This window comes from Urocitellus parryii, chromosome 5 (assembly GCF_045843805.1).
Source record: "Urocitellus parryii isolate mUroPar1 chromosome 5, mUroPar1.hap1, whole genome shotgun sequence".
Taxonomy (NCBI): Eukaryota; Metazoa; Chordata; class Mammalia; order Rodentia; family Sciuridae; genus Urocitellus; species Urocitellus parryii.
In genome coordinates, this window is record NC_135535.1 from 176235849 (window position 1) to 176262069 (window position 26221).

A 26221-nucleotide genomic window follows, 5' to 3' on the forward strand; every position below is an offset into this window, starting at 1 on the left:
CTTCTATGAAGTTTGTTTGTTGGCTTCCTTTGCAGTGCAAGGGATCAGACCCAGAGCCTTATACATGGCTAGGCATGTGCTTTACCACTGAGCTAAACCCCCAACCCAGTTTTTGTTTTTAATTTTGGTAACAAATAACAGAATTTACCATTTTAAAATGTATGATTTCATATTGTGTTGAACCACAGCTATTTCTGCTAAAGAACCTAGAAGCAAGTTGTTTTATTTCCTCCCGGTGCTAGGCATGCTAGGCAAGTGTTCTATTGCTGAGCTCTATCTCCAGACCTATTTTTTAAAGAAATATTTTTTTAGGTGGACACAATATCTTTATTTTACATTTATGTGGTGCTGAGGATTAAACCTGGTGCCTTGTGCATGCTAGGTGAGCACTCTACCACTGAGCCACAACCCCGGTGTCCCCCAGATGTATTGTTATCTTTTAGATAAAATCATACAAAGGCATGTTGGATCAGAGATTAAGTGTAAAGGGGGAAAAGTCCCAAAGGAAATAGCATAGCTTGGATATCCTTTTTCAACATTCATCATTCATTTAACTAGTATTTACTGAATGCTTTCATGTTCTAGGTACTAGAGATATAACAGAGAAGAAAAGTAGTCTCCATTCTCATGGAATTTATTTTGGGTTGAGAGGTACTTGCAGTGTGGTTTCATATCTTTATATTCTTTGTATTCTGTGTAGTATCTTAAATCTCCTTTCTTATTTGGGAAAACATAATAACACATTACCCACAGTATGAACTAGTATTTATTCCAAATATTTTTTTTTTAGAGAGAGAGAGAGAGAAGAGGAGAGGAGAAGAGAAGAGAGAGAGAAGTTTAATATTTATTTTTCAGTTTTTGGCGGACACAACATCGTTGTTTATATGTGGTGCTGAGGATCGAACCCGGGCCGCACGCATGCCAGGCGAGCGTGCTACCGCTTGAGCCATATCCCCAGCCCTCCAAATATTTTTTTTTTTTTTAAAGAGAGAGAGAGAGAGAGAATTTTAACATTTGTTCATTTTTTCTTAGTTCTCGGCAGACACAACATCTTTGTTGGTATGTGGTGCTGCTGAGGATGGAACCCGGGCCGCACGCATGCTAGGCGAGCGCGCTACCGCTTGAGCCACATCCACAGCCCTCCCTCCAAATATTTTTTAAAAGTATTTTTTTAGTTGTCAGTAGGTCTTTATTTATTTTTAGTACCATAGAATTATTTTTTCTTTTGTACCGGGGATTGAACTCAGGGACAATCAATGACTGAGCCATATCCCCAGCCCTATTTTGTATTTTATTTAGAGACAGGGTTTCACTGAGTTGCTTAACGTCTTGCTTTTGCTGAGGCTGGCTTTGAAGTCCTGATTCTCCTGCCTCAGCCTCCCAGGCCACTGGACAGGCATGTGCCACCATGCGCAGCTATTAACACAGAAATTTTATGTTTGTTACCTCCGTCTCTTCCATTTGTCTGTCCTTCAGAGCATGAAGAATGACTTTATTTCTTCTTCCTGTTAGAAACTTCTATAAGAGCTGGGGATGTGGCTCAAGCGGTAGCGCGCTCACCTGGCATGCATGGGGCCCGGGTTCGATCCTCAGCACCACATACCAACAAAGATGTTGTGTCCGCGGAGAACCAAAAAATAAATATTAAAAATTCTCTCTCTCTCTCTCTCTCTCACTCTCTCTTTAAAAAAAAAAAAAAAGAAACTTCTATAAGAGAAGTTTGAAGCAAAATTAGTCTTGTAACTACTGTGTTCCCTCAGTCAACCCTCCTTTTAACTTCTCTTCTCTCTTGACATATAACTTCTTTTAGACTTCTGCCTCACCAAGAAACCTGTCTGCCCTCCAGTATCATTCTCATACTCCTGCACCACTTAACTGCATCAGTCTTTTCCACTGTGGCCTGGCCCTGGTGCCTACTGTTTGCCTCATAGTTGACTACCCTGGGGTAACAGGTCAGACTGCCTTCTTGTCAGATCCTTGTCTTTTCATCCCTTTGTTTTTCCTTTTTTGTTATGTCTAATTTACTGTCTGGGAGAGAGGAATGGAGAACTCCAAAAGGAACTTTAAGTTGAGAGAACCAAAGGAGTCTCTTATGTCCCCATTCCTCTATTCAGAGAGGCTACAACTAAAGCAAGTTTGGCTATCACCAGAGTGGAAGAGGTAAGGATAAACAGACCTGGGATTGCAGGAGAAAGAAAGCTGATTTCTATCATTAGGACAATTGGATGGTGAGAGAACAGAGATGACATGACATGGCATTGGAATAAAAGGCTCTGCAGAAAGGAGAGGGCAAGAGGAACTGTAGGGCTATGAGGCAGGATCAGCATTAGGTTAGAGAAAAGATGAAGGCCTTTGGGCAGGATTCTAAATGAAGCTGGTGGGCAGAGGAAAGGGAAAGTTCAGGAAGAATGGGAATTATGGGCTCTTTGAGCTTGCTGTGACTGGAGCTGGCATGACTGCCTTATTCAGAATGCCGAAATACTGCTATGCTGATATTTTCACTTATTGAAACATTACCTTAGCATCACTTAGTTATATTTATAACTTGTTTTTATATGTAATATAGCTATAAAGATGTTTTTAAAGGAAGCAAAAATTTCCATAATATTGGTGCTTAAACCCGCAAGAAACTTGAACATTTCCTTATCTGTAATTATAACATAATAAATACTTGAATATTGTGCAAAGTATTCTGGGGGACAAAAAGAATCATTGAAGGAAGTGAAGCCTAATAAGAAGCATAAGGCATCTTGTAATGAATTAACCTAAGAGATGCTGCATATAAAAAGCATAATAAATACCTAAATAACTGCTCAAGGTGAAAATTCATGTAAATTTCTGAAGAGAGAGAAATTTCTATTGTATAGTAGTCAAATGGTGAAGGATTATAGCTGAATGTTGATGGAAAGGATCTAGTTAACAAATTGAAACAAGAAAAGACATTCTAAGTGCAGAAAACAGTACAGATAAAACCATGGAAACTCAAAAGACCCATATTTGGATGGTACTTTTTTATTTTGGATTACAGATAGCTAAGGGTGAGCCACTGAAAGTTTTAGAATAATGATTTGAACAAATGGTGCTTTAGGAAGTTAGTTTCGTAATGTGATCCCATTTAGTGTGAAGTTATGCTTACCAGGCAGTGGAAATTATGGAACTGGAACTCCCAGATGGGCTAGTGTACTGATAACAAAAAATAAAACTAAGCAGTTTCCAAAAAGGATTAAATCAGGGGGAATGTTCATATTGAGCGTGCTAAGAATAGGAAGACCAAGGAAAGAAGGGTTTGGAGAACAGTAGTGTGAAAACTTAGGAAGGAGAGTATTTTATGAATGAGGTACTTACTGGTGTCACATGTCATTGAAGAGCTAAACAAAATTGAATTTAAGAGAAAACTATTGTATTTGGCACTTAAAGAAGTCATTGGTGACGTAGATATACTACACCTACACACAGGTGTAGTATAGAGAGAAACTTGATTTGTAAGGATTAAATTGTGTATGATGAGAAATGAAAGAAGTGTTTTAAGACACTTGTTCAAGATGTTTGGCAGTAAAAGGAAAGTGTTCTAGAACATGGAAGTCATGCAATTTATTTTCTCATTAGATATCTCTGCAGAGTGGACTATAGAAAGGAATGGATTAATAAAGCAGTGATTTGAGATATTGGAGAAAGGATTATTGAAGAGAGGAGGACAGGATGGTATTAAGATAAAAGTTAGTATCTAAGCCTTGAAAAGGAGTGACACTGTCTTCAATCTGAAATAGCATAAATATAAAAACTAATCTTTAGAAGTAAGGGAAAAAAAAACTTGAGATAATTTGTGTTCTATAGTGTGGGATCTACTCCTTTTTATGAACTAGAATAGCTAATTGGTGGTTTGAGGAAATTTTTATGACTTAGGAAATTTTTGAGAATTTTTATTCTTTTTGCATATGGGTTTATAAATGGGTTAATATTGTATGTTCCTTAGAGTTTATTTTGCACAGTATTGCTTTGGGTCACCATGAATAGAAGGTGTATCACAGAAAAGGAACTGGGAAGTTTTTGACTTTTTCCCAGCAGTAATCTAACAAACTGACATCAGATAAGTCATAAGTAGGACAAACATATAGGAAACAAAAACACCTTTTAAGGTTGTAAAATTTAAAATGTGTGTGTATATCTACTTTTACCCTTGAAAATAAGATTAAGTGAAGTTAGTGAGCTTCCCTTAATATTCTAAGAAATTGTAGAAGTGGGACTTCAGTGATCTCCTAACTTCTAGTCTAGTTTTTCATTTTATCATTCTTTCTGGTAGGAAAGTCCTCAATCTATCTGAATTGTACACATTATAAAAATGAGTCCAATGTTATACAGAGTGTATATAGCATATGTAGCATAAACTTGATCTTGGGCTAATTCTTTATGCTGAAACTAATTTAAATATTTAATTTTTGGTAAGTTTGCCTGCCATAGAATGTAGAAGGTTTAAAATGAATATTTTGACCAAGTTAGGTTGCAGTTAATTATATACAGGCTCCAGGAGGATGTCAAATTTAGTTTGATTTGACAGTATGAAACTTTTAAAAAAGTAAATATTTATGTTGATGCATACAGAAGTTGTTAGTAGATGCTTAAATTTTTCTTTGTTGAGCTGGGGACATTAAAAATTACAGCCATGGCAATTTGTTAGCATTCCTAAGGTATTTGTTATAAAAGTTCACGAGAGAAGTCTTATGAACTTTACTATCAACTTCCTTATGAATATAAGTCAAAGAGCATGCTGAAGGTTATGTAATGAATGGGTCAGGGAAGCCATTTTCTGGCAAAGGGATTTTAGGTCTGATTTGGTCTTAGAACTTTTTAAGAACACACTGGGTGTGTGCAGCCTGAAATCCCAGAGATTAGGGAGGCTGAGACAGAGGGAGTGCAAGTTTGAGACCAACCTGGAATACTCAATGAGACCCTGTCTCAAAATAAAATAAAAAGAGCTGGGGATATAGCTTATTGGTAGAGCGCCTCTGAGTTCAATCAGTAATTAATATTTATTTATTTTTGTTTTTTGGCGGACACAACATCTTTGCTGGTATGTGGTGCTGAGGATCGAACCCGGGCCACACGCATGCCAGGCAAGCGTGCTACTGCTTGAGCCACATCCCCAGCCCTCAATCAGTAATTAAATTTTTTTTTTCACAATACCTTTATTATTTATTTTTATGTGGTGCTGAGGATCAAACCCAGGGTCTCACCCATACTAGGCAAGTGCTCTACCACTGAGCTACAGCCCCAGCTCAATCCTCAGTAATTAAACAATATTTCATCTTGCAAGTAAAGGCAAGTGTTTAAATAGCCTTGAATGAATAAGGAGAAATACTGTGTTAATACTGGATTACATCTGTGCATATTGTATGTAAAAAGTAAATTACTGTTTGTAATTTCTTTTAGAAATTAACTGTCATATAACTCTTTTTTCTTTATGTGGTTAGCTTTAATTGTTTTTTTTTTTTTTTTTTTTAAAGAGAGAGTGAGAGAGGAGAGAGAGAGAGAGAGAGAGAGAGAGAGAATTTTTTTTTTAATATTTATTTCTTAGTTCTCGGCGGACACAACATCTTTGTTGGTATGTGGTGCTGAGGATCGAACCCGGGCCGCACGCATGCCAGGCGAGCGTGCTACCGCTTGAGCCACATCCCCAGCCCATTAATTGTTTAAAATAATTTTAAGTGTCAACTTTGTCTCTTAGTATTTTGTTCTCAAACAGCTGAAACTTTCATAGCACTGTTAGTGTTTTTTAATTAGTACTTTATAGTTATACCTGTTACTGTAGTTCATTTTGACATAGTTCATTTTGACATAATCATTTAAAGCATGGAATATAATTTGCTCTATCTATTTAAGTTCCCAGTTCTTCCCTTTTTCTTCCCTTTTTCTTCTCTCCCTCCATCCCTTCCTCCCCCTGTTCCTTTTCCTCTATTCCACTGGTCTTCCTTCTATTCACTTTTGGTGTTTTTTTTTTTAAATTAGTGCCTCCTTGGGCTGGGGTCATGGCTCAGTGGTAGAGTGCTCGTCTAACAAGTGCAAGGCCCTGGGTTCAAGTCTCGGTACCACATAAAAATAAATAAATAGAATAAAGGTATTGTGTCTGACTACAATTAAAAATAGAATATTTAAAAAAAATTAGTGCCTCCCCTACAGGAACAAATTTTACTTTCATCTCAAGAATATTTAAATTGGGGGAAAGAAATTGATCTTTTTAAAAAAATTTTTTTAGTTATACGTGGACACAATATCTTCATTTGTTTATTTTTATGTGGTGCTGAGGATCGAACCCAGGGTCTCACACGTGAGAGGCAAGTGCTCTACCGCTGAGCCACAACCCCAGCCCCAAGAAATTGATCTTTTAATGTTAGAATTTGACAGGCTCAAACAAAACAAAACAAACAAACAAACACTCAAACAAAAACATCATACAAGAGCGCATCCTGTAAAGCTTTAGGTGACCAGTAACTTTGTTGATTAGGTCTGCTGGTCATGGCTCAATTCCTACAACAGTTGGGGAGCCTGGTTCCATCCAAGTACATATAGCATCTTGAATCAAATTTACAGTCGGTCACAGCATTTTTTGCATGGGTCAGTAATTCAGTCAGGGTTTCTTCATCAGGGGCTTTGACACCATTTTGGTCTGGCCAATTTATTCCTGTTTGAGCACTCAGGGTTTCTCCTTTGAATTTGCTTGTAGGCGGAAACAGCAGCATGAGAGCACTGGGCAGCAACTTTTCCTTTTCCCATAAGTTATTTCAGACCATAAGAATCATTTTGTACTCCCCATTCTCTCCCAAGATGCTTGCTTTAGTTCTGTTTTTTGGTCTGTCTCACTTATTGAGCTTTTGGAGAGCATTCCAAAGTGTATCCAGAGGCCTCAGCCAAGGCACATGCCACAAGTAATGCCACCAGCCTGACTGAGTGTACTAGGATGCCAAGTATTCTAAAACCAAGGATTTGGAGAGCATCTAAAGTACCTCTCCTCCTCTCATGGCTTCCCATTCTTCTAGGAAGCAAACACACTTCTTAGTACATTATATATATATGTAAGGATGAAGTTCACTGTGGCATATTTATATATGTACATAGCATATTTTGGTCAATTTTATTTCACTGTTACCCACTTTTCTGACTTTCCTCCCTTCCATTCAATCCCCTTCCTCTGTTCTACAGATCTCCCTTCTATTTCAGGGGAGTCCCACTCCCTCTTTTCCCCCTTATTTTGGTCTAGTATCCACATACGAGAGAAAATGTTAGCATTCTTGACAGAAAAAGATGTATTTTAGTTATATTTCTTATCATTTATTACGAATTTATACTTATTAACGACTAAATTTTTTAAATGCCGTGTTTCTACTGTTTGTCTCCTGATACCACAGAAAGTATCTATTTCTCAACCTTTTACAAGCTTATTTTTTTGTAGTAAAAGGCTTTCAGAAGTTCACTTTGTAACTTTTTAGTTCTTTGTGAGATAAAAGAAATCCCAGAAAAGTAATAGGAGTCTGTTTGCAGTTTTTCAATGCTTAATGCTTTCGCTTGATTTGGACCCTTTGCTTTCTCTTCCTTATTTGATAAAATTTGAAGATATATTCACTAGATATCCCCTTATATAGGATTAACAGTCATTACAACTTTGCCCCTTGTCACCCTCATTTTGTTTAAAATGTCCATTTATTACAGATTTGAAGCCTCCTTCTTTTCATTACCTCACTAAAGGTAATTAGTGTGGTGATAGGTCTAGACCCATATAATATGTAAATAGGAGGTAGCAATTACCTGTGACTTTGCCTCTTTAAGACTTTTTAGGATTTTCTTGTATCTTAGAAACAAAGTGACAGTTTTTTACCCCCACACTCTTACTCTAGGTACAAGACATTATGATTTTATCCCCAGCTTTTTTCAGAAGTGGCAGAACTGGGATTTGAACTAAGGCCCTGGAATTTGTGCCATTATGGCATATGATTTTATAAATTTGCAGATATTATTTATCATCCTCTCTTCAGCTAACTCATGTACCCCCATACCTGTCTATATGTATGTTGTTTGTTTAGGGACTAGGGATTGAATCCAGGGAGGAGTACTTGACCACTGAGCTATATTCCCAGCCTCTTAATTTTTTATTTTGACATAGGGTCTTGCTAAGTTGCTTAGGTAAGCCTTGCTAAATTGCTGAGGCTGGCCTCAAACTTGTGATCCTTCTGCCTCAGCCTCCTGAGTCACTGGGATTATAGGAATATTCTACTGGGCTAGGCTACCTCATAACTTTAGTCCCAACTTTGATGTGAATTTTAAATCTCTGTTCTTTTTCTCTCCTTGCTGTACTTTCCCTGCCATAGTGAGCTTGTCATCTTCTTCTATAATATTTCCTCTACTGCTTTTTCACATTTCTTTTTAATGACATCTCTGTTTTCTAAGATGCAGAATCTGTGTCCTTAAGGGGCTGAGGTTGTGGCTCAGTGGTAGAGTGCTCGCCTAGCATGCACGGGGTGCTGGGTTCAATCCTCAAGCACCACATAAATGTAAAATAACTTCTTTCTAATCTTGCCAGGATTGTAGTTCAGGTCTGCACTTTTAGTCTGTAATTCTCCAAAAGATTCCTTCTATTTCAGTGTTCACACTGCTGCCAGTTTAATCTTCCTAAAGCATAGCTCCATACCTCCAGTCCCCTTACTTTTTGACCAAAGACTTTCATGGTTGCACTATATATTCAAAGGTTTCCACAATAGGGCTTCAGCTTGTTCTGTAGCTGTATCTCCCATTGTTTTCTTAAGTGCAACAAGCTATGTTTTTTCACTTCCCAAAACATACTCTTCCTTTTCTTATTGTGTTCTTGTTCCCTCTTCTAGATGTTTCTTCCTTGAGAGCAGAGATCAGGCATCTCCTGCTGCCCTACATAGGTCTTTGTTCATAGGTGCTTAATGCATTTATTGACTCAAATTTGTGAGGAAACTCATTTCAGGTTAACTATTATATTTTTGTTATAGGCTTGATCGTCTTTTTATCTTACTGGATACTGGCACTACTCCAGTTACAAGAAAAGCTGCTGCACAGCAACTTGGAGAAGTGGTGAAGCTTCATCCTCATGAACTAAATAATCTGTTATCTAAAGTAAGGACTCTTTTTATTTTTCTTAGTATAATAACAATTGTAGAGACTTGTCCATGGATAGGAAAACAAAAATAAAGATAAACATAATTTTATGTTAAGTAACAATTTGTGATCTCCAAATTCCATTAAATATCTTACAGTTCTCCAAATAGATTTAAAAATTTTGCTATTTCTTTTCTTTGGTGACAAGACTTAATTTTTTTTTTTCTTTTTAAACTCTAGTTTAATTCTTTAAGGGACTTGACAATATAGAACTTTTTGCTTGTGTCACAAATTTGAATCTGACCCAATTTGGTAATGAACTGAGTTGTTAGTCTGGTTTCTTAGTGGTCTGACTTGTTCTTAATGGCTAATAATTATATCATAGTTGATAGTTTTCAAATGAAGTACTCATGGGCAATGATTGAAATAACATGAGGAGCTAATTGTTGTATTACATCCTTACATCCTTAGTTAATAGCTTTTTTTCTTTTTTTCTTTTTTTTGTTGCTGGGGATTGAACCCAGGGCCTTGTGCATGCTAGACAAGCACTCTACCAAAACTGAGCTATATCCCCAGCCCAGTTAATAGCAATTTGAAAGTGGAAACATTCTGCTTTGGTGGACCAGTGTTTTCATACCCCTACTCCATGTTCTTTCCCTAAATAATAGTTGTATTTTTATTTAACTCTGGGCTTGTTTAGGTGTACCTTTATGGTTGTAATTGGCGAATTCTATGTGTTTAATTCCCTGGCATGCAAAGTAAAGCAGGAGTGCTTTGGTGGGGAGGGGAGTGTTGGGACAGAGATAGAGAATAGGGTGGTGGAACAATATGATTGCTCAGATATTGGAAGCCTGAAGATACCTCTTTCTTCTAGTTTAACCTCTTCCTTTCATTCTCATTTCTCACTCCCTGATACATAGCAGTAGGAGTTGTAAGTCCTTTTTCAACATATACAAATCTGCACTATATGGTTATTCCCCAAGGGCTTTTAAAGACTCCCTTTCCAACCTACTCCCCTGCTAGATAGTTACTGCCTACTCAAGATGGAGAGACAGTGATTTGCTACCTACAGCCTCCACATTCTCAGAAAAGAGAAGGTTGCATATTAGGCATCTGTGAGGTGGGGAAATAGAAGCATGTGTATTTCTCTTCCTTATTCCAAGGGAAGAAATGGAGGTCTGATAGATCTAGACAGGGAACAATACAACAGGACTGACTGTGCAGAACTGATAAAGGTTTCTAGCTTTCCAAATGAATTCTGTTCTTAATTCAGAACTCAGCAAACTGGCTGCCATCAAATCATTCTAAAAGGGGAAGTTGTCTTTAGCAACTTCTTGCCTTCTGATCCTCTTCTTTTCCCTCAGTATTTTCCTGTTATCTTGGTTTTGTTTTTTTAAGAATTTTATTGAAATGTAATTTACATATCTTAAATGTACAGTTCAGTGATTTAGTATATTACTATTGTATGCAACAGTTGTCACCACAGTCTAATTTAAAACATTTTTATCACCCCAAAAGAAACCTCAATCTATTCAACCTAATCAAACCTCACTCTCTATTATTCCCCTTCCCATACCGAGCTCTAGGAAACCATTAAAATAATGTATGTATATTTGCCTATTCTGAACATTTTTTTTTTTTTAAACAAATCATACCTTATTTGTAATCTCTGGGACTTGTTTCTTTCACTTTAAATACGGTGTTCATATTAAAGCATGTACCATTACTTCATTCCATTTAATTGTCGAATAATATCCAATATATATTTACGGTATACCACATCTTAACCATTTATCAGTTAATGGACAATTGACTTGTTTCCATTTCTTTTTAATTTTTTTTTTGAGAGAGAATTTTAATATTTATTTTTTTAGTTTTCGGCAGACACAACATCTTTGTATGTGGTGCTGAGGATCGAACCCAGGCCGCACGCATGCCAGGAGAGCGCTCTACCGCTTGAGCCACACCCCCAGCCCTCTTTTTAATTTTTAAAAAAAAATTTTTTTTAGTTATATATGGGCACAATATCTTTATTTTGTTTGTTTATTTTTATGTGGTGCTGAGGATCAAACCCAGTGCCTCACATGTGTGAGGCAAGTGTTCTATCACTGAGCCACAACCCCCAGCCCTCCTACTATTATGTAATATTTTACTGTTATGTAAAATACTGCTGTGAAAATTCATATACAAAATTTTTGTAGGGAGGTATGTAAATTAGTTCATTTTCTGCTGTAATAACAGAATACCACAAACAAAGTAATTTATAAAGATTAGAGGTTTATTTAATTCACAGTTCTAAAGGTTGGAAAGTTCCAAGATTGGGCAGCTGCATCTGTGAAGGCCTTCTGCTGTCTTTTGCAGAGTCCCTGTGTGTTGTAGGGCATCACATGGCAAAAGGGGCACATCCAAAAGAGAGCCACACTGGCTTTTATAAAGGATCCACTCTACATGTAACCCATTAATCCACGAATGGATTAGTCCATTCATGAGGACAGAGACCTCATTACTTAATCATCTCTTAATTAAAGATGTTACCTGATCTTACCTCTTAGTACCTCACAATGGGAATTAAATTTCAACTTGAGTTTTGGTGAGGACATTGAAGCCATAGTGGTATGTTTTCATTCTTTTGAGTATATACCTGGAAGTAGTATTGCCAGGACACAAGGTAACTATGTTTAACTTTGAGGAATTGCCAAAATGTTTTCCAAAGTGGTTCCATTTTATATTCCTAACAGTAGTGTATAAAAGCCCAGATTTCCCTACATCCTTATTAATAGTTATTAACTGACTTTTTGACCAAAGTCATCCTAGTGGGTATGAAGTGGTTTGGATTTACATTTCTTTGATGACTAAAGATATCAGACATCTTTTCATGTTTATTAGTTGTTTGGAGAAATACCATTTAGACCTTTTGCCCCCTCCTCTTTTATTATTGAAGTATTTCATTTTATTTTATTTTTTGGTGCTGGAAATTGAACCCAGGGCCTCATGCATGTAGGCAAGTGCTGTACTGTTGAACTACATCCCCAACTCAAATTATTTTAATATTCATATAGAAAAAAGAGTCTTCATACTCAAAAGACAAATAGAAATATGTTCAACATAACAAATTGACAGAATACCAATTCTTTGTTCTACAAAGTGCTCAATTATGAAGTAAAGAGCAATCCAGTAGTGAACAATGGTTATGAATGGGACTTTATAGAAAAAAAGCCAACCTTATAAATTAATAGTATAATATCAAATAATGCCTAACTTTTTTCTCCTTTTCCTCTTTTTGTTTTTCCTTCTTCTCTTCCTCCTTTTCTTTTTCTTTTTTCTCTTCAATACCAGGGATTGAATCCAGAGCCTCTTGCATACTAGGCAAGTGCACCACTGAGCTGCATTTCCAGTCCTTTTTGCCCCACCTTTTTGATAATTAAATACAAAACTGTAATAAGTATTATATCTATCAAGAAATAGCGAAATTCAAAACATTCTATGATGATAACTAGTCCTGACAGGGATTTAGGGAAGTTTGATCATTTTTTACCTCAATTTTAAATTATTTGTCCTTTTTCCTTCCTTAATTTCTCTTTTTTTAAATATTTATTTTTACTTATGTATCTTTAGTTTTAGGTGGATACATTAGTTTGTTTGTATGTGGTGCTGAGGATGGAACCCAGTGCCTCATGCATGCTAGGCGAGCACTCTACCACTGAGCACCACTAAGCCACCACTCCAGCTCTGCTCTCTTTTCTTTAAAAAAAAAAAAATTTTTTTTTAGTTGTAGTTGGGCACAATACTTTTCTTTTATTTATTTATTTTTATGTGGTGCTGAGGATCGAACCTAGTGCCTCGCACATGCTAGGTGAGTGTTATAAGGCTGAGCCATAACCCCAGCAGCCCCCCCATCCCCTGCCTTTTTTTTTTTTTTTTTTTTAAGGCCTCTTTCTGTGTTGCCCAGGCTGGTCTCTACCTCCTGGGTGCAAGTGATCCTCCTGCCTCTCAGTAGGACTGGGGATTGAAGTTCTCTGCCCCTGAGCTGCATTTCTAGCCTTATTTATTCTTTTAAAAATGAGTTGTAATGGGCTGGAGATATGGCTCAGCGGTAGCGCGCTCGCCTGGCATGCGTGCGGCCCGGGTTCGATCCTCAGCACCACATACAAACAAAGATGTTGTGTCTGCCGATAACTAAAAAATAAAATATTAAAATTCTCTCTCTCTCTCTCTCTCTCTCTCTCTCTCTCTCTCTCTCTCTCCCTCTCTCTTAAAAAAAAATGAGTTGTAAGAGTTCTTTATACAATTTGGATACAACCCTCTTATATATATGATTTCCACATGTATTTTCCTGTTGTGTTGGTTGTCTTCATTTTTTTTTTTTTTTTTTGGTAGTATCATGTGAAACACAGAAGTTTTTAATGTTGATTGAGATTTTTTTTTTAAATCATTAATGCTTTTGTTTTCATACTTAAGAAATTGTTGCCTGACCTAAAGTCACACAGATTTACTCCCTATGTTTAGAGTTGTGTAGTTTTAGCTCTTCCTTTTAGGTCTCTGGTTCGTATTTGAGTTAATTTTTGTTTATGGTGTGAGGTAGATGTTCAGCATTATTCTTTATTTTATTTTATTGGTTCTTATTTATACATGACAGTAGTGTCATTTTGGTAAAATTATTCAAGCATAGGATATATCTTCTTCTAATTAGGACCCCATTCCTGTGGGTTGGCACGATGGTGGGGTTTACTTGAGTAATTTCATGTGTGTACATAGGAAAATTATATTAGATTTATTCCACTGTCTTTCCTATTCCTATCTCCCCCACTTCCTTTCATTACCTTCTGTCTAATTTACTGAACTTCCCCCTCCTCACTTTATTATGGGTTAGCTTCCACATATCAAGTGAAAACATTTGATCTTTGGTTTTAGGGGATTGGCTTATGTCACTTAGCATGATATTTTCCAGATCTATCCATTTACTGGCAGATTTCATAAAGTCATTCTTCTTTATGGCTGAGTAATATTTCACTGTGTTTATATATACCACAATTACTTTATCCATTCATCTGTTGATGGGCATCTAGGTTGGTTCCATAGCTTAGTTAGTGTGAATTGTACTGCTATACACATTGATGTGGCTGCGGCTGATTTTTTAAATCTTTTCAGATATATGCCCAGGAGTGGGATACAACTGGGTCACATGGTGATTCTATTCCTATTTTTTTGAAGACTTTCCATACTGTTTTATTTGCAGTTCCACCAGCAATGTATGAGCATTTCCTTTTCCCCACACCCTTGCCAACATTTGTTGTTACTTGTATTTTTGATAATTGCCATTCTGACTGGAGTGAGGTGGAATCTCAGTGCAATTTTAATTTGCATTTCTGTAATTACTAGAGGTGTTAAACATTTTTTCATGGATTTGTTGATCATTTGTTTTTCTTCTTTTGAGAAGTGTCTGTTCAGTTCCTTTGCCCATTTATTGATTGGGTTATTTGTTTTACATGTGACTGTTTAGTTTTCCCAGTACCATTTGTTGAAAAAGAATCCCCACTGAATTGTCTTGGCATTCTAATCCACTGGTCTATAGTCAGTCATTTTACCAGTACCACACTGTCTTGATTACTGTGAATTTTGAAATAAAAAGTTATGAATTTACAATACTTTTTCAAGATTGTTTTGGTGATTTTGGGTCCCTTACATTGCCATATGAATTATAGGATTAGCTTGTGCATTTCTGCAAAAATGCCAGCCAAGATTTTTGTAGTAATTAGATGGGATCTATAAATCAATTTAGGGAATATTATTATCTTAACAATATTAAATCTTCTAATCCATGAACAAGAAGTGTCTTTTTATTTAGATCTTTAATTTCAGAACAAAGTTTTTAATATTTCATAGTTTTTAATATACAAGTTTCACATTTCTTTTGTTAAATTTGAGTATTTTCTAGTTTTTGATGCTATCACAAATAGGATTGTTTTCTTAATTTCATTTCAGAGTAATACATAGAAATACATTTGACTTTTGTATGGTAATTTTATGTCTTATAGCTCTGATGAATTTATTTGTCTACTGGCTCCCCCCCCCCCCCCAGTGGTGGGAATTGAACCCAGGGATTTGCATGAACTAGGCAACCTTTCTAACACTATATCCCCAGCCTCACTTTTAAAACTTATAGGAGCTTTGTGTGGGGGAGGAGTATATCATGTATAACTTTGCATTATGTAATAGGACTCACTGAATATGTGTATTTGCTTTTTATTAATGTGGTTATATTTTTTAAATGCACTTTTTTTCTTTTTTCTGCTTAATTTTAAAATTTATTTATTTATTGGTACTGGGGATTGAACCCAGGGACATTTTATCACAGAAGTACATCCCCAACCCCCCGCCCCCCATTTTTTATTTTGAGATATGATCTCACCATATTGCTTAGGGCCTCACTAAGTTGCTATGGCCTTGAATTTTCAGTCCTCCTGCGTTAGCTTCCTGAGTCACTGGGATGGATTGCAGACCTGTGCCTAACTTGCTTAAGTATTCTTTTCTTAAAAGTTTGTTTTCACGTTTTAAAATGGTAGTGATTGCGCTGGGGTTGTGGCTCGAGGTAGAGTGCTTGCCTGGAATGTGAGAAGCACTGGGTTCGTTTCTCAGCCCCACGTATAAATAAATAAACATCTTTCGACAACTTAAAAAAGAGATATAGGGGCTGGGGATATAGCTCAGTTGGTAGAGTGCTTTACTTTGCATGCACAAGGCCCTGGGTTCAATCCTCAGCACCACACAAAAAAAAGATATATATATTATTTTATATTATATTTGGAGGGCTGCCAGATTATAAATTAATAACAAGTAAATTTGTATTTCTTGGTTTTGGCTACCTTGAACAAACATTTTTTGTTACGTAACTATTCTGTTTTATAATTTTTTAAGGTATTGATTTATTTAAGGAGTGCAAATTGGGATACCCGGATTGCGGCAGGACAAGCTGTTGAGGCTATAGTGAAAAATGTGCCTGAGTGGAATCCAGTACCAAGAACAAAACAAGGTGCTTTTAAGTGGAAAAAGTAGCTTGAAGTAAAAACCTAACTGCAGAATTAACTATAATAGTGTAGTTTATATTTGAATAACTTTTATTTTAATTTAGTTTAGTTTTAGTGCTTTCAGGTGAGATTTTGTCAGAAAATGATATTGAATAAGGTGATTTTTACCACTGAACATAAAATAAATGAATAAACAATGTTTTTATACATTTTTAAAATTACTAATACTATAGTATGCTCAAGGAATTCAAATTCTTAAAAAAGAAATTAAGTGAATACAGTGCTAATATGTGAAACAATCCATTTTCTTATTGCTCAGAGAATAGGATAGTGAGGTTATTTTCTAAATTTAAGCATAATTAAGTTACATGTGGATAATTGAAAGGGCAAATCTTTAATTTTTTATGTACTCCTTAGAGCATTCTGTAGTGGTAAAAAAATTGTGTTTGTCTTCTGATTATAATGACATTTAAAAACAAATTATGTTTTCAAAAGTTGAAAAGGTATACATTTTAAGTGAAAATGTATTTTTTATTTTTATTTCAATTAGAATTCTTTTTTAATTCCCAGAATAAGGCAAGACTGATGTTAAAGGACAAAATTACTAATTTAGTTTAACGTTTTTAATTAGCTTTATTTTCATTTCTGAAATCAAGCCACATTTTATAAGTGTTCCCTAAGTGAAAATTTAAAATGCTGCAATTATATCCATTTTCATGTCACCAGAATAACATCACTTTTAGCATACATCTTAGCTTGTCTAAAATTTTTGCTTTTATTTTCTGGACCTATTATTTTGAGTTATTGTATTGATTTGTCTTCTCTTGTCTAGTGAAATGTATAATCAGGAGACATTATAACTTGTAGAAAAGAGCCTTCTCTTTGCTAGTTCATTATTCCTTATTATACATACACTGCAAGTTATGATGTGCAATTTCCTTTGATTCTACACTTTGGCTTAACTATATGTTCATTAATATTTTAAACCTATCTAGAAACTACTTCGGAAAGTTCAATGGAAGATTCATCTACTACAGATCGATTGAATTTTGACAGATTTGACATATGTAGACTGTTACAACATGGAGCATCACTTTTGGGGTCTGCTGGTGCAGAATTTGAAGTCCAAGATGAAAAATCAGGTATGTAATAGTAATAAAGCCTGAACTTTGTGTTTTCATACTGATATGTCACATGGTATATATTTTCATTGTAATCTAACATGTCAGGAAATGTAAATTGACTGAAGTTTGTAGGTAGATAAGGATGATATTGGTGGGAAAGGTAGCCAGCAGTCTGTTTTTAAAAGCTACAGTAGAATTATTTTTCTTCCTCTTAAGTGAATGTGTACCATGTATCCTTAGTTGATACATATTAATATTTCAGGAGTAATTTTACTATGTAATATAGAAATTAGATGTATTACTCAGAAGCCTCAGGATAATAGATTTAAAAATCAGTTTTAGCACAGTATAGATTATAGTAATGTTTTCCCAGCTGTGGAAATTTGAGAGATCATTTGATTGTTTTATTTATTTATTGACAGTGTTCGGGATCAAACCCAGGGCCTTCTGCATGCTAGGCAAGCAGTCTACTATCGAGATGCACTCCCAGCCCCATGGTTGTTTTATCTTTATCTTGTGTTTCTAATATGGTTGGATCTTCTCATGCTGGCATCTAAAGCAAAAACTAAAAATTAAAATTTGGATAGATAATTGTCCCATTATCTTTAAACTTACAGAATCTATCTGGATATAAAATAAATGTTTTGGCCATTCAAGATTGTGGCCTTGGGTGGAAAAACCTTGTTGTTTTTAATGGATTTCTGTAAGTAAATAAGTTGCCCTTTGACTAAAAACCAAAACTGAACAGGGCTTTTTGTTTCTTGCTAATTAATTATCATTCAAAGCATTTTAGTTTTGTTAATCTCTAAACGAACTTCAATTTGTTCCTCTTAAAAATCGTCAGAAGGGCTGGGGGTATGGCTTAGTGGTAGAGCGTTCGCCTAGCATGCATGAGGCCCTGGGTTCGATCCTCAGTACCTCATAAATGTAAAATAAAGACATGGTGTCCACCTAAAACACTTAAGAGAAAGAATCCATTTTCTCTTATTATGGTTTTTATTTAAAATATCTAGTTTATTTTTGGAAAGAATTAACAGGATAATTTTCTTAAATTTCAAGAAAAGCATAGTTTTTTAGATAAGGGACATAGAACTCTTTTAAAAAACTATTTTGAAGCCATTATTGGTAAACAGTAAGTTTACTAAGCTTATTAGAATATCATAGATGTTATAAGAAATCCTTGATTCTTTTTCCACATATAAAAGACAGTATCTTCTTTGCCACATTTTAAAAATGTGTGTTTGGGTCTTATCCTGTAGATTTATGATTTCTTAGATCTGTGGAGAGCAATGCAAAATTGTATTTAAAAGAACAGCTCTTTAGGGCTGTAGCTCAGCGATAAAGCACTTGCCTAGCACATGTGAGGCACTGGGTTTGATCCTCAGTACCACATAATAAATAAAATAAAGGTATTGTGTCCATCTACAACTAAAACAATATATTGAACAACAAAAAATAAACAAACAAAAATAAAGAACAGCTCTTTAAGTGACTCTGATATATAACCAGATTCAAAACCCCATTTTCTTGAGAACTCAATGTTAGTATGATAAGTCACACCTTGCTTGAACAGTGCTCATTGAAAACCTGAAGTTAGGGTTTTTGTTTTGTTTTGTTTTGTTTTTTTACTTTAAATGACCTGTTTTTGTTTTCTCATATATGAATGTCTATACATGATTAGTATAGCTATTTGTCTAAGTTTGCTTTGCAGTTAAGTTGTGTTGATAATTTCCCTGTAGGACTTTCCTTGTAATGAGAGGACAAGTTTGGGGGTCAGTGTTTTGAGACTTGTGATCCAAAAGTATTTACCTTTGGATACCTAGTTGTTTTTCTTTCTGAGTAGAGCAACCTTGCTTTTCTTTTTTTCTTTTAAATTATTTGGCACTGAGGGTTGAACCAAGCGGTGCTTTGCAACTACATTTCCAGCCCTTTTTATTTTTTATTCAGTGTTTCTCTAATTTGCCCAGGCTGACCTCCAAATTGTAGTCCTCCTTCCTTACCCTCTCAAGTGGCTGGTATTATAGGCATGTGCCACCTCACCAGGCTTGAGTAGAGCAATCTTTTAAAATTTTTTTCAAATAGCTTTATTGAAATATAATTCACATTTCATGCAATTTACCCATTTCAGCAAAGTATAGTTATTTTAATTAGGAAGTAGAACTCTTAAAAGGCTTTATTTTTGGAACAGTTATTGCTAAATAGTAAGTTTACTAAGTGTAGTTTAGTGGGTTTTATTATATTCACAGACATGCAGTGTCACTAGAGTCAGTTAAATCCAATTAATTAATTAATTGACTGGTACTGGTGCTTGAACCCAGGAGTGCTTAACTACCAAGTTACATCTTCAGCCCCCTTTTTAAAAATTTTTTTACTTTTGAGACAGGGTCTCACTAAGTTGCTGAGGGTATCCCCGAGTTGCTGAGGCTGACCTGGAACTTGGAATTCTCCCTTCTCAACGTCTCAAGTCTCTGGGATTATAGGCATGCACCACCATAGCTGCATCACAGTCAATTTTAGAACATTTTAATTGCCTCACAAAGAAACCCATATTTTTAAACTATTACTCTTTTATCCTCCTACTTTCTTTCTCCATTTTGCTCTAAGAAACCATTTGTCTATGTTTTGACTATAGATTTCCTATTCTGGACCTTACTTGTAAATGAAATATGATATGTGATCTTTGGTGATTGGCTTCTTTTACTTAGCAGAATGTTATCCATGTTGTAACATATATCAGTAGTAAGTAATTCAGTAGTAATTCTTATTACTGTTATGAAATGTATTAGGTTTCTTAAAAAAATTGTGGTAAAGTATGCGTAACATAAAATTTATCATCTTAACTGTTTTGAAGTATACAGTTCAATAGTGTTAAGTACATATGTTGTTGTGCAGCCAGTTGTCAGAAGTCTAAATATTGCAAGACTGAAACATTAAACCCATTAAATAGAAACTTCCCACTTCCCCTTGCCCCAGCTCCTGGTGACCACCATTCTACTTTGTATGAATGGCTTATTTCACTTAACAGCAAGTCCTCTAGATTTATTCACGTTGTAGTGTTAGAGTTTCTGTCCTTTAAAGGCTCAGTAATATTTCATGTGTGTATAAATCACATATTATTTACCCTTTCATCCATCATTGCCACACTTTGGCCATAGTAGATAATGCAGTTGCGAACACATATCTGTTTGAGTAGTTTCTGCTTTCAGTACTTTTGGTTGTATACCTAGGAGCGAATTTCCAAGCAGATAATATAATTCTGTTTTTAATCTTTTGATAAACTACTATAAGTTTTCCATAGCAATTACATCACTTTATATTTTTACCAACAGTGCATAAGGATTCCAATTTCTCCACATCCTTGTCAGAACTTTTTTTTTTGCAGTGTTGAGGATGGAACCCAGAGCCTCATGCATGGTAGACAAAGTACTCTACCACTGATCTACTCCTTAGCCTTTATTTATTTATTTATTTATTTGTTGTCAGTGGACATTTATTTTATTTATATGTGGTGCTGAGAATTGAACCCAGTGCCTCATACATGCTAGACCAGTGCTCTACCCCTGAGCTACAATCCCAGTCCCCTTGCCTTTAGTTTCTATTTATGTTTTTATTTTTGATTCTGGGGATTGAACTTCAGGTCTCACCCAAGCTAGGCAAACATTCTACCACTGAGCTATATCCCAAGTCCCTGGTTTAGTTTTGAGATGGTCTTGCTGAGTTGCCAAGACTCCCTTGAACTTGTTATCCTCCTGCCCTGGTCTTCCAGTAGCTGGGGTTACAAGCATGTGCCACCAAGCGCAGTCTAGGACAACCTTCTTTTTTTAAAATAGTTTTATTGGTATGTTTTGCACATCATATGACTCATCCTTTTCAAGGATACAATTCTACTTTGTAGTTTCTGTTTCTCTACCAAGATATCCTTTCATTCATTGTGATAGTATCTTCCTTAAATTGTGACAATATCTTCCTTAAATTGAGCACTGTTGTATTAGCTGCTTTAAAATTTTATAATTCCAACATCTGTTTGTATTGAAATTGGTCTCCATTGTCTTTTTTTGAGAATAAATTATGTTTTCTTCTTTCTTTGTACATTGTTGAATTTTGAATGTTATGCCATGCAAGCTGGATTCTGTTTTATTCCTTTGAAGATTGTTATTGTTTTTGTTTGCTTGTTTGCTTTAGCAGGCATTTAATTTAACAGAACTCGGAATTTCAAGTTCAGTCTCCTTTGTGGTAGACAATAGCTCAAATCTCAGTTTTGGCTTTTAGATTTTGGCTTTAGTTTCACTGTTTGGAATCTGCTCTGAGTCAACCAGAGACTTGGTCTGAATTTACCCAGAATTTGGACAGCCTTCTCTTTGGCTCTGCCTTTTTTGACTTTTTCTTCCTAGTAACTGTTGTGGTCCCTAACTCTCTTTTTCTTTCTAGTTCTTCAAGCCAGAAAGACTTGCAGTTTTTGCAGTTTTTAGTTTATGGTAATTGAGGATTGAACCCAGGGCCTTGGGTGTAGTAGGCAAGTGCTCTACCCCTGAGCTATGTCCCCAATCTATCTTCCTTCCTTCCTTCCTTCCTTCCTTCCTTCCTTCCTTCCTTCCTTCCTTCCTGCCTTCCTGCCTTCCTGCCTTTCCTGCCTTTCCTGCCTTTCCTGCCTTTCCTGCCTTTCCTTCCTTTCTTTTTTAAAAATGGGATCTTATTTTGCCCAGGCTGATCTCAAAAGTTACAATTATCCTTGGCCTCTTAAGTAACTGGAATTATTTTTGTACATACCCAGTGATGGGGGTTTTAATCCAAGTTTTAGCTGTCTCACATTGCATGGACTGGATCTGTCTTCAGTCTAAAAGCTACAGAAAGGAGAATCCCATCCAGTGCCATTCCCTTCTTCTAGCTGTTGTCAACTTTCATAAGTAAATGCCTACTTTTATTCCATTTTTAGTCCCTTTAGGTAGTTTTTTTGGGGGGTGGGGAGGCAGTACTGGGGATTGAACTCAGGGGCACTCGACCACTGAGCCACATCCCCAATCCTATTTTTTGTATTTTATTTGGAGACAGGGTCTCACTGAGTTGTTTAGTGCCTTGCTTTTGCTGAGTCTGGCTTTGAACTCGTGATTCTCCTGCCCCAGCCTCCCGAGCCGCTGGGATTACAAGCATTCGCCGCTGTGCCTGGCCCTTCAGGTAGTTGTTAAAATAACATTTTGACCAGGGTTGCTATCTGCAGAGGGTTATTCTAAGAGGAACTTACTCAGACATTACAAGAAGCAGGTCATTATTGTTTTTAAAACTAAAAATATTTCAACAATGTAGAGAGACCTCTTTTGTAGTTTCATTGTTTTAAGGCTCAATTTTTATTTTTGAAGTAATATCTTTTTGTGTATTCTGCTCTTGTCCACCGAAGGATCAAGGGTTTACTTGAAACATTCAAAACCTATTTTTTTCCCCTTATCTTTGTTATTTGGAATACATCATTTGAAGACATATAAAGGCCACATTTGGAATAAATATTTGTTGATCTTTTCTGTTAAATAAAATCTAGATTTTAGCAGGGTGCATGATACACACCTGTTATCCCAGCTACTTGGAAGGTTGAAACAGGAGGATCATAAGTTTGAGGCCAGCCTTGGCAACTTTGCTAGTGAGACCCTGTTTCAAAAAAGAACTGGGGACATAGCCTTGTGGTAGACTACCATTGGGTTAGTCCCCAATACTAGTGATCTGCTATTAAAATTGAGATTTTGTTTTGTAGTCTAGTTAGAGCTTTCTAGCTATAAAATAACATTGTTTTATTTCCATAAGAATAAATCTTATTATTTCATATATACTAGATAATGGATAATGTGACAATGAAACTATCTCAGGGAAAACTCTTAAAATGTTTTGTTAGTTAGAATACTCTTTTTCAGTCATGATTAGGCAATGGATTTATGAGATGTTGATATTATTGTGAGTGTGATTCTTTTGGTAGAAGGGGTATAATGGTTTGTTTTAATGGAATCTGATATGCATATAGTAGACATTTTCGTAACTGATTTGGAGGAAATGTATTTCTTTTCTGTTTAAAGGTGAAGTAGATCCTAAAGAGAGGATAGCACGTCAGCGAAAACTATTACAGAAGAAACTTGGCCTTAATATGGGAGAAGCAATTGGAATGAGTACTGAAGAACTCTTCAATGATGAAGATTTGGATTATACACCAACTTCAGCAGCCCTTGTAAACAAACAACCTGTAGGTAAAACATGTGGTTGGTTGTTTGCAAATCACACAGAGGGTTTGCTTCATTTCACTTATGCATTTGTAATTCTTTTTAAATGCTGTGCTTAATTTTATTATTGTTGTTTAGTGCCACTATACTGTTTTCATAAAGAAAATTTATGTTTTTATTTATTCTTTTTTTGTGTGTGTGTGATATGGGGGATTAAACCCAGGCTTCAGACATGCTAATAAGCAAGCACTTCACCTATATCACTATATCCCTGCCCCTTTTTAAAAATTGTATTTGAGCCAGGCACAATGGTGCAAACCTGTAATCCCAGTGGCTCCGGAGGCTGAGGCAGCCTCAGCAAAAGCACAGCACTAAGCAACTCAGTGAGACCCTGTCTTTAAATAAGATACAAAAAAAAAAAAAAAAAAAAAAATAGGACTGGGGATATGGCTCAGTGGTCAAGTGCCCCTGAGTTCAATCTCCCCTATCCCCCCACCCTCCCCAATTGTATTTGAGATATAGGGTCTCTCTTGGTTTCCTAGGCTGCCCTGGAAATTGCAGTATTCCTTCTTCAGCCTCTCAAGTAATTGGGATTACAGACATGTGTCACCCCTCTCAGCATATAAACTAAATTTCTGCAGACAGATTGTATGGAGAAAGAAACTTAGCCTATCTCCTAAACATTGGACTGTTAAATAAAAGCTGTGGTGACCCTTTTAGGAGCCACTGGTATTGAAAGATCCTAGTTGCTGCATTTGTTCTTTCCGTTCCCTTTTTTTTTTGTGTGTGTGTGTGTGTGTGTGTGTGTGTGTATGTATGAAAGAAAAAGTAATTTGGAGGAAGAGTGAGAAAGAAGAAAAGCTATTAAAACTATTATAGGTAGATTTGATGATAGAGGTCTTCAGAGCTGTGATTTATGAGGGAAAATGTCCAAAAAACACTTTCAAACAATAACAACAAAAAAGGATGTACAGTATGAAGTAAAACATTTTTTGCCCATGTTCATGGACATACATGTCCCCATGCCTCATCAACAAACCTTTTTTAAGTTTCTTGTGCATCCTTCCTGCAATTTTCTGTACACATGCAAGTATGTATGTGTCCATTTAAGCCCTGTTTACCTTTTCCCACTTCATACAATTTATTATATCAGTGTATACAGATTGATCACATTCTTTTAGATAACTTTCTTTTGTTTTATTTTGTGGCTGTACAAAATAAAAGGCAAATAGAATCAGCACTTTTTTCCCTCTTTTCACTTTTTTCCCTCCTTTTTCATTGGTCTTTCAGTTCCCAATGGATGCAAATGTGCTTTTTAACTTTTTTATTTTAATGCCACAGACTGTTTGAAGTTCTAGTAAAAGTTGTGGCTCTTTGCTCACATACAAGTAAAATATTACATTTTAAGGAGTTAATATTTCTTCCCCATCCCCCAATATTCTTTAGAGCTCATAGGTCCTATTGAGAATTCCTGCTTATTTTGTCCTTTCTCTTTGCTGATTCTATTTGCCTTATACTAGTTCTAAACCATTAGAATTTATGAAGTGTATTTTTTAGGGCTGAGGCATGTGTGATGATGAATTATGTTGGCAGATACTAGTAGGTAAAAGGAGAGAGTGTAAAGAGGAAGAAATATAATGACAGCCAGGAAGGAATAGAAAGAAATGTGGTAGAAAGAGATACATAAAGATGTATAAAAAGAAAGGAGATTTAATAAAAATCAAGTAATGTGATACTATGATGGATAATTGAGCATGGTATAAGGAAATGTATAAGGAGGTATATTTAGAGAAAGTGATCTGTAGACATCAGAATACTTAGATAGGGATGAATAATGATAATTTGGGATTTGCTAGGTCCATGTTTAGTTGGCATTATATGTTACAGATGTCAGGGGATGTTACGGTTAATAGTTGACTTATGTATATGCCAGTGCTTCCTGGACCAAAACTGCAGCAGAGCATCACATTAGTAACATACCCAGTTATATATGTATAAATTCTAGTTGAATCATACAGTTTGTCACAGATTTATAGGCATGGGTTTAAATCATTTAAATCATTCCTCCCCACCCACCCACCTACTATGTTGCCTATGCTCAAACTACTAACCTCAAGTGATACTTCTGATCTTTCTGCCTGTCTTCCAAGTAACTGGGATCACTGGCACAAACCACTGTCCCTTGTTTATTACACAGTCTTTATTAGTATCTCACATGAATAAAAAAAGAGAGCAAAACAAGTAGGCAGTGAGTGGTTAATAGGACGCAGTTACCTATAGTGTACTAGACCAATTAATCACTTATGGCTGTAATTATTTTTTACTTTTTTTGAACAGATGATGATTTGTTTCTTTTTTTGGAATTTTATTTTTAGAAATTTCTTCTCTTTATATATACATGACACTAGAGTATATTTTGACATATTATACATACATGGAGTATCACTTCCCATTCTTGATGATAATATTTCTTTTGTGGACATTCTTTATTCTCATAACTTTTAATTGGCAATGTGGTTATTTTGAAGTCTCACCTCTTCAAAGCCCTTTTTATGGGTTAGCATTCATTTGTGCCATGTGTGTGGCATAAAAAGTTAAAAGGTGTATCTGTTGGGAATTGGAAGAATAAGGAAGGAGGAGGAAGAAAATGAAATTATGGTACAGCTATACAATAGAATAGCATAGCATAGGGCTGTCAAAGACTGTGATTGATCTGTATATACTGAAGTTTATAGTATAATCCTCTGTAAATTAGTCCTCTACT

The 26221-nt window shown here is 35.7% G+C and overlaps 1 protein-coding gene and 1 pseudogene across 1 annotated transcript in view; one reads left to right on the forward strand and one right to left on the reverse strand.

Moving 5' to 3' along the window:
• The window catches only part of Btaf1 (B-TFIID TATA-box binding protein associated factor 1), a 92597-nt gene that overhangs the window by 6067 nt on the left and 60309 nt on the right, over window positions 1-26221 (forward strand). Inside the window, exons 2-5 of the mRNA XM_026397385.2 lie at window positions 9006-9129; window positions 16027-16141; window positions 17132-17278; window positions 23317-23480. Of these exons, the coding sequence (XP_026253170.2) occupies window positions 9006-9129; window positions 16027-16141; window positions 17132-17278; window positions 23317-23480 (550 nt within the window). The remainder of the gene's footprint in view (window positions 1-9005; window positions 9130-16026; window positions 16142-17131; window positions 17279-23316; window positions 23481-26221) is intronic.
• LOC113188825 (peptidyl-tRNA hydrolase 2, mitochondrial-like) lies at window positions 6386-6989 on the reverse strand (annotated as a pseudogene).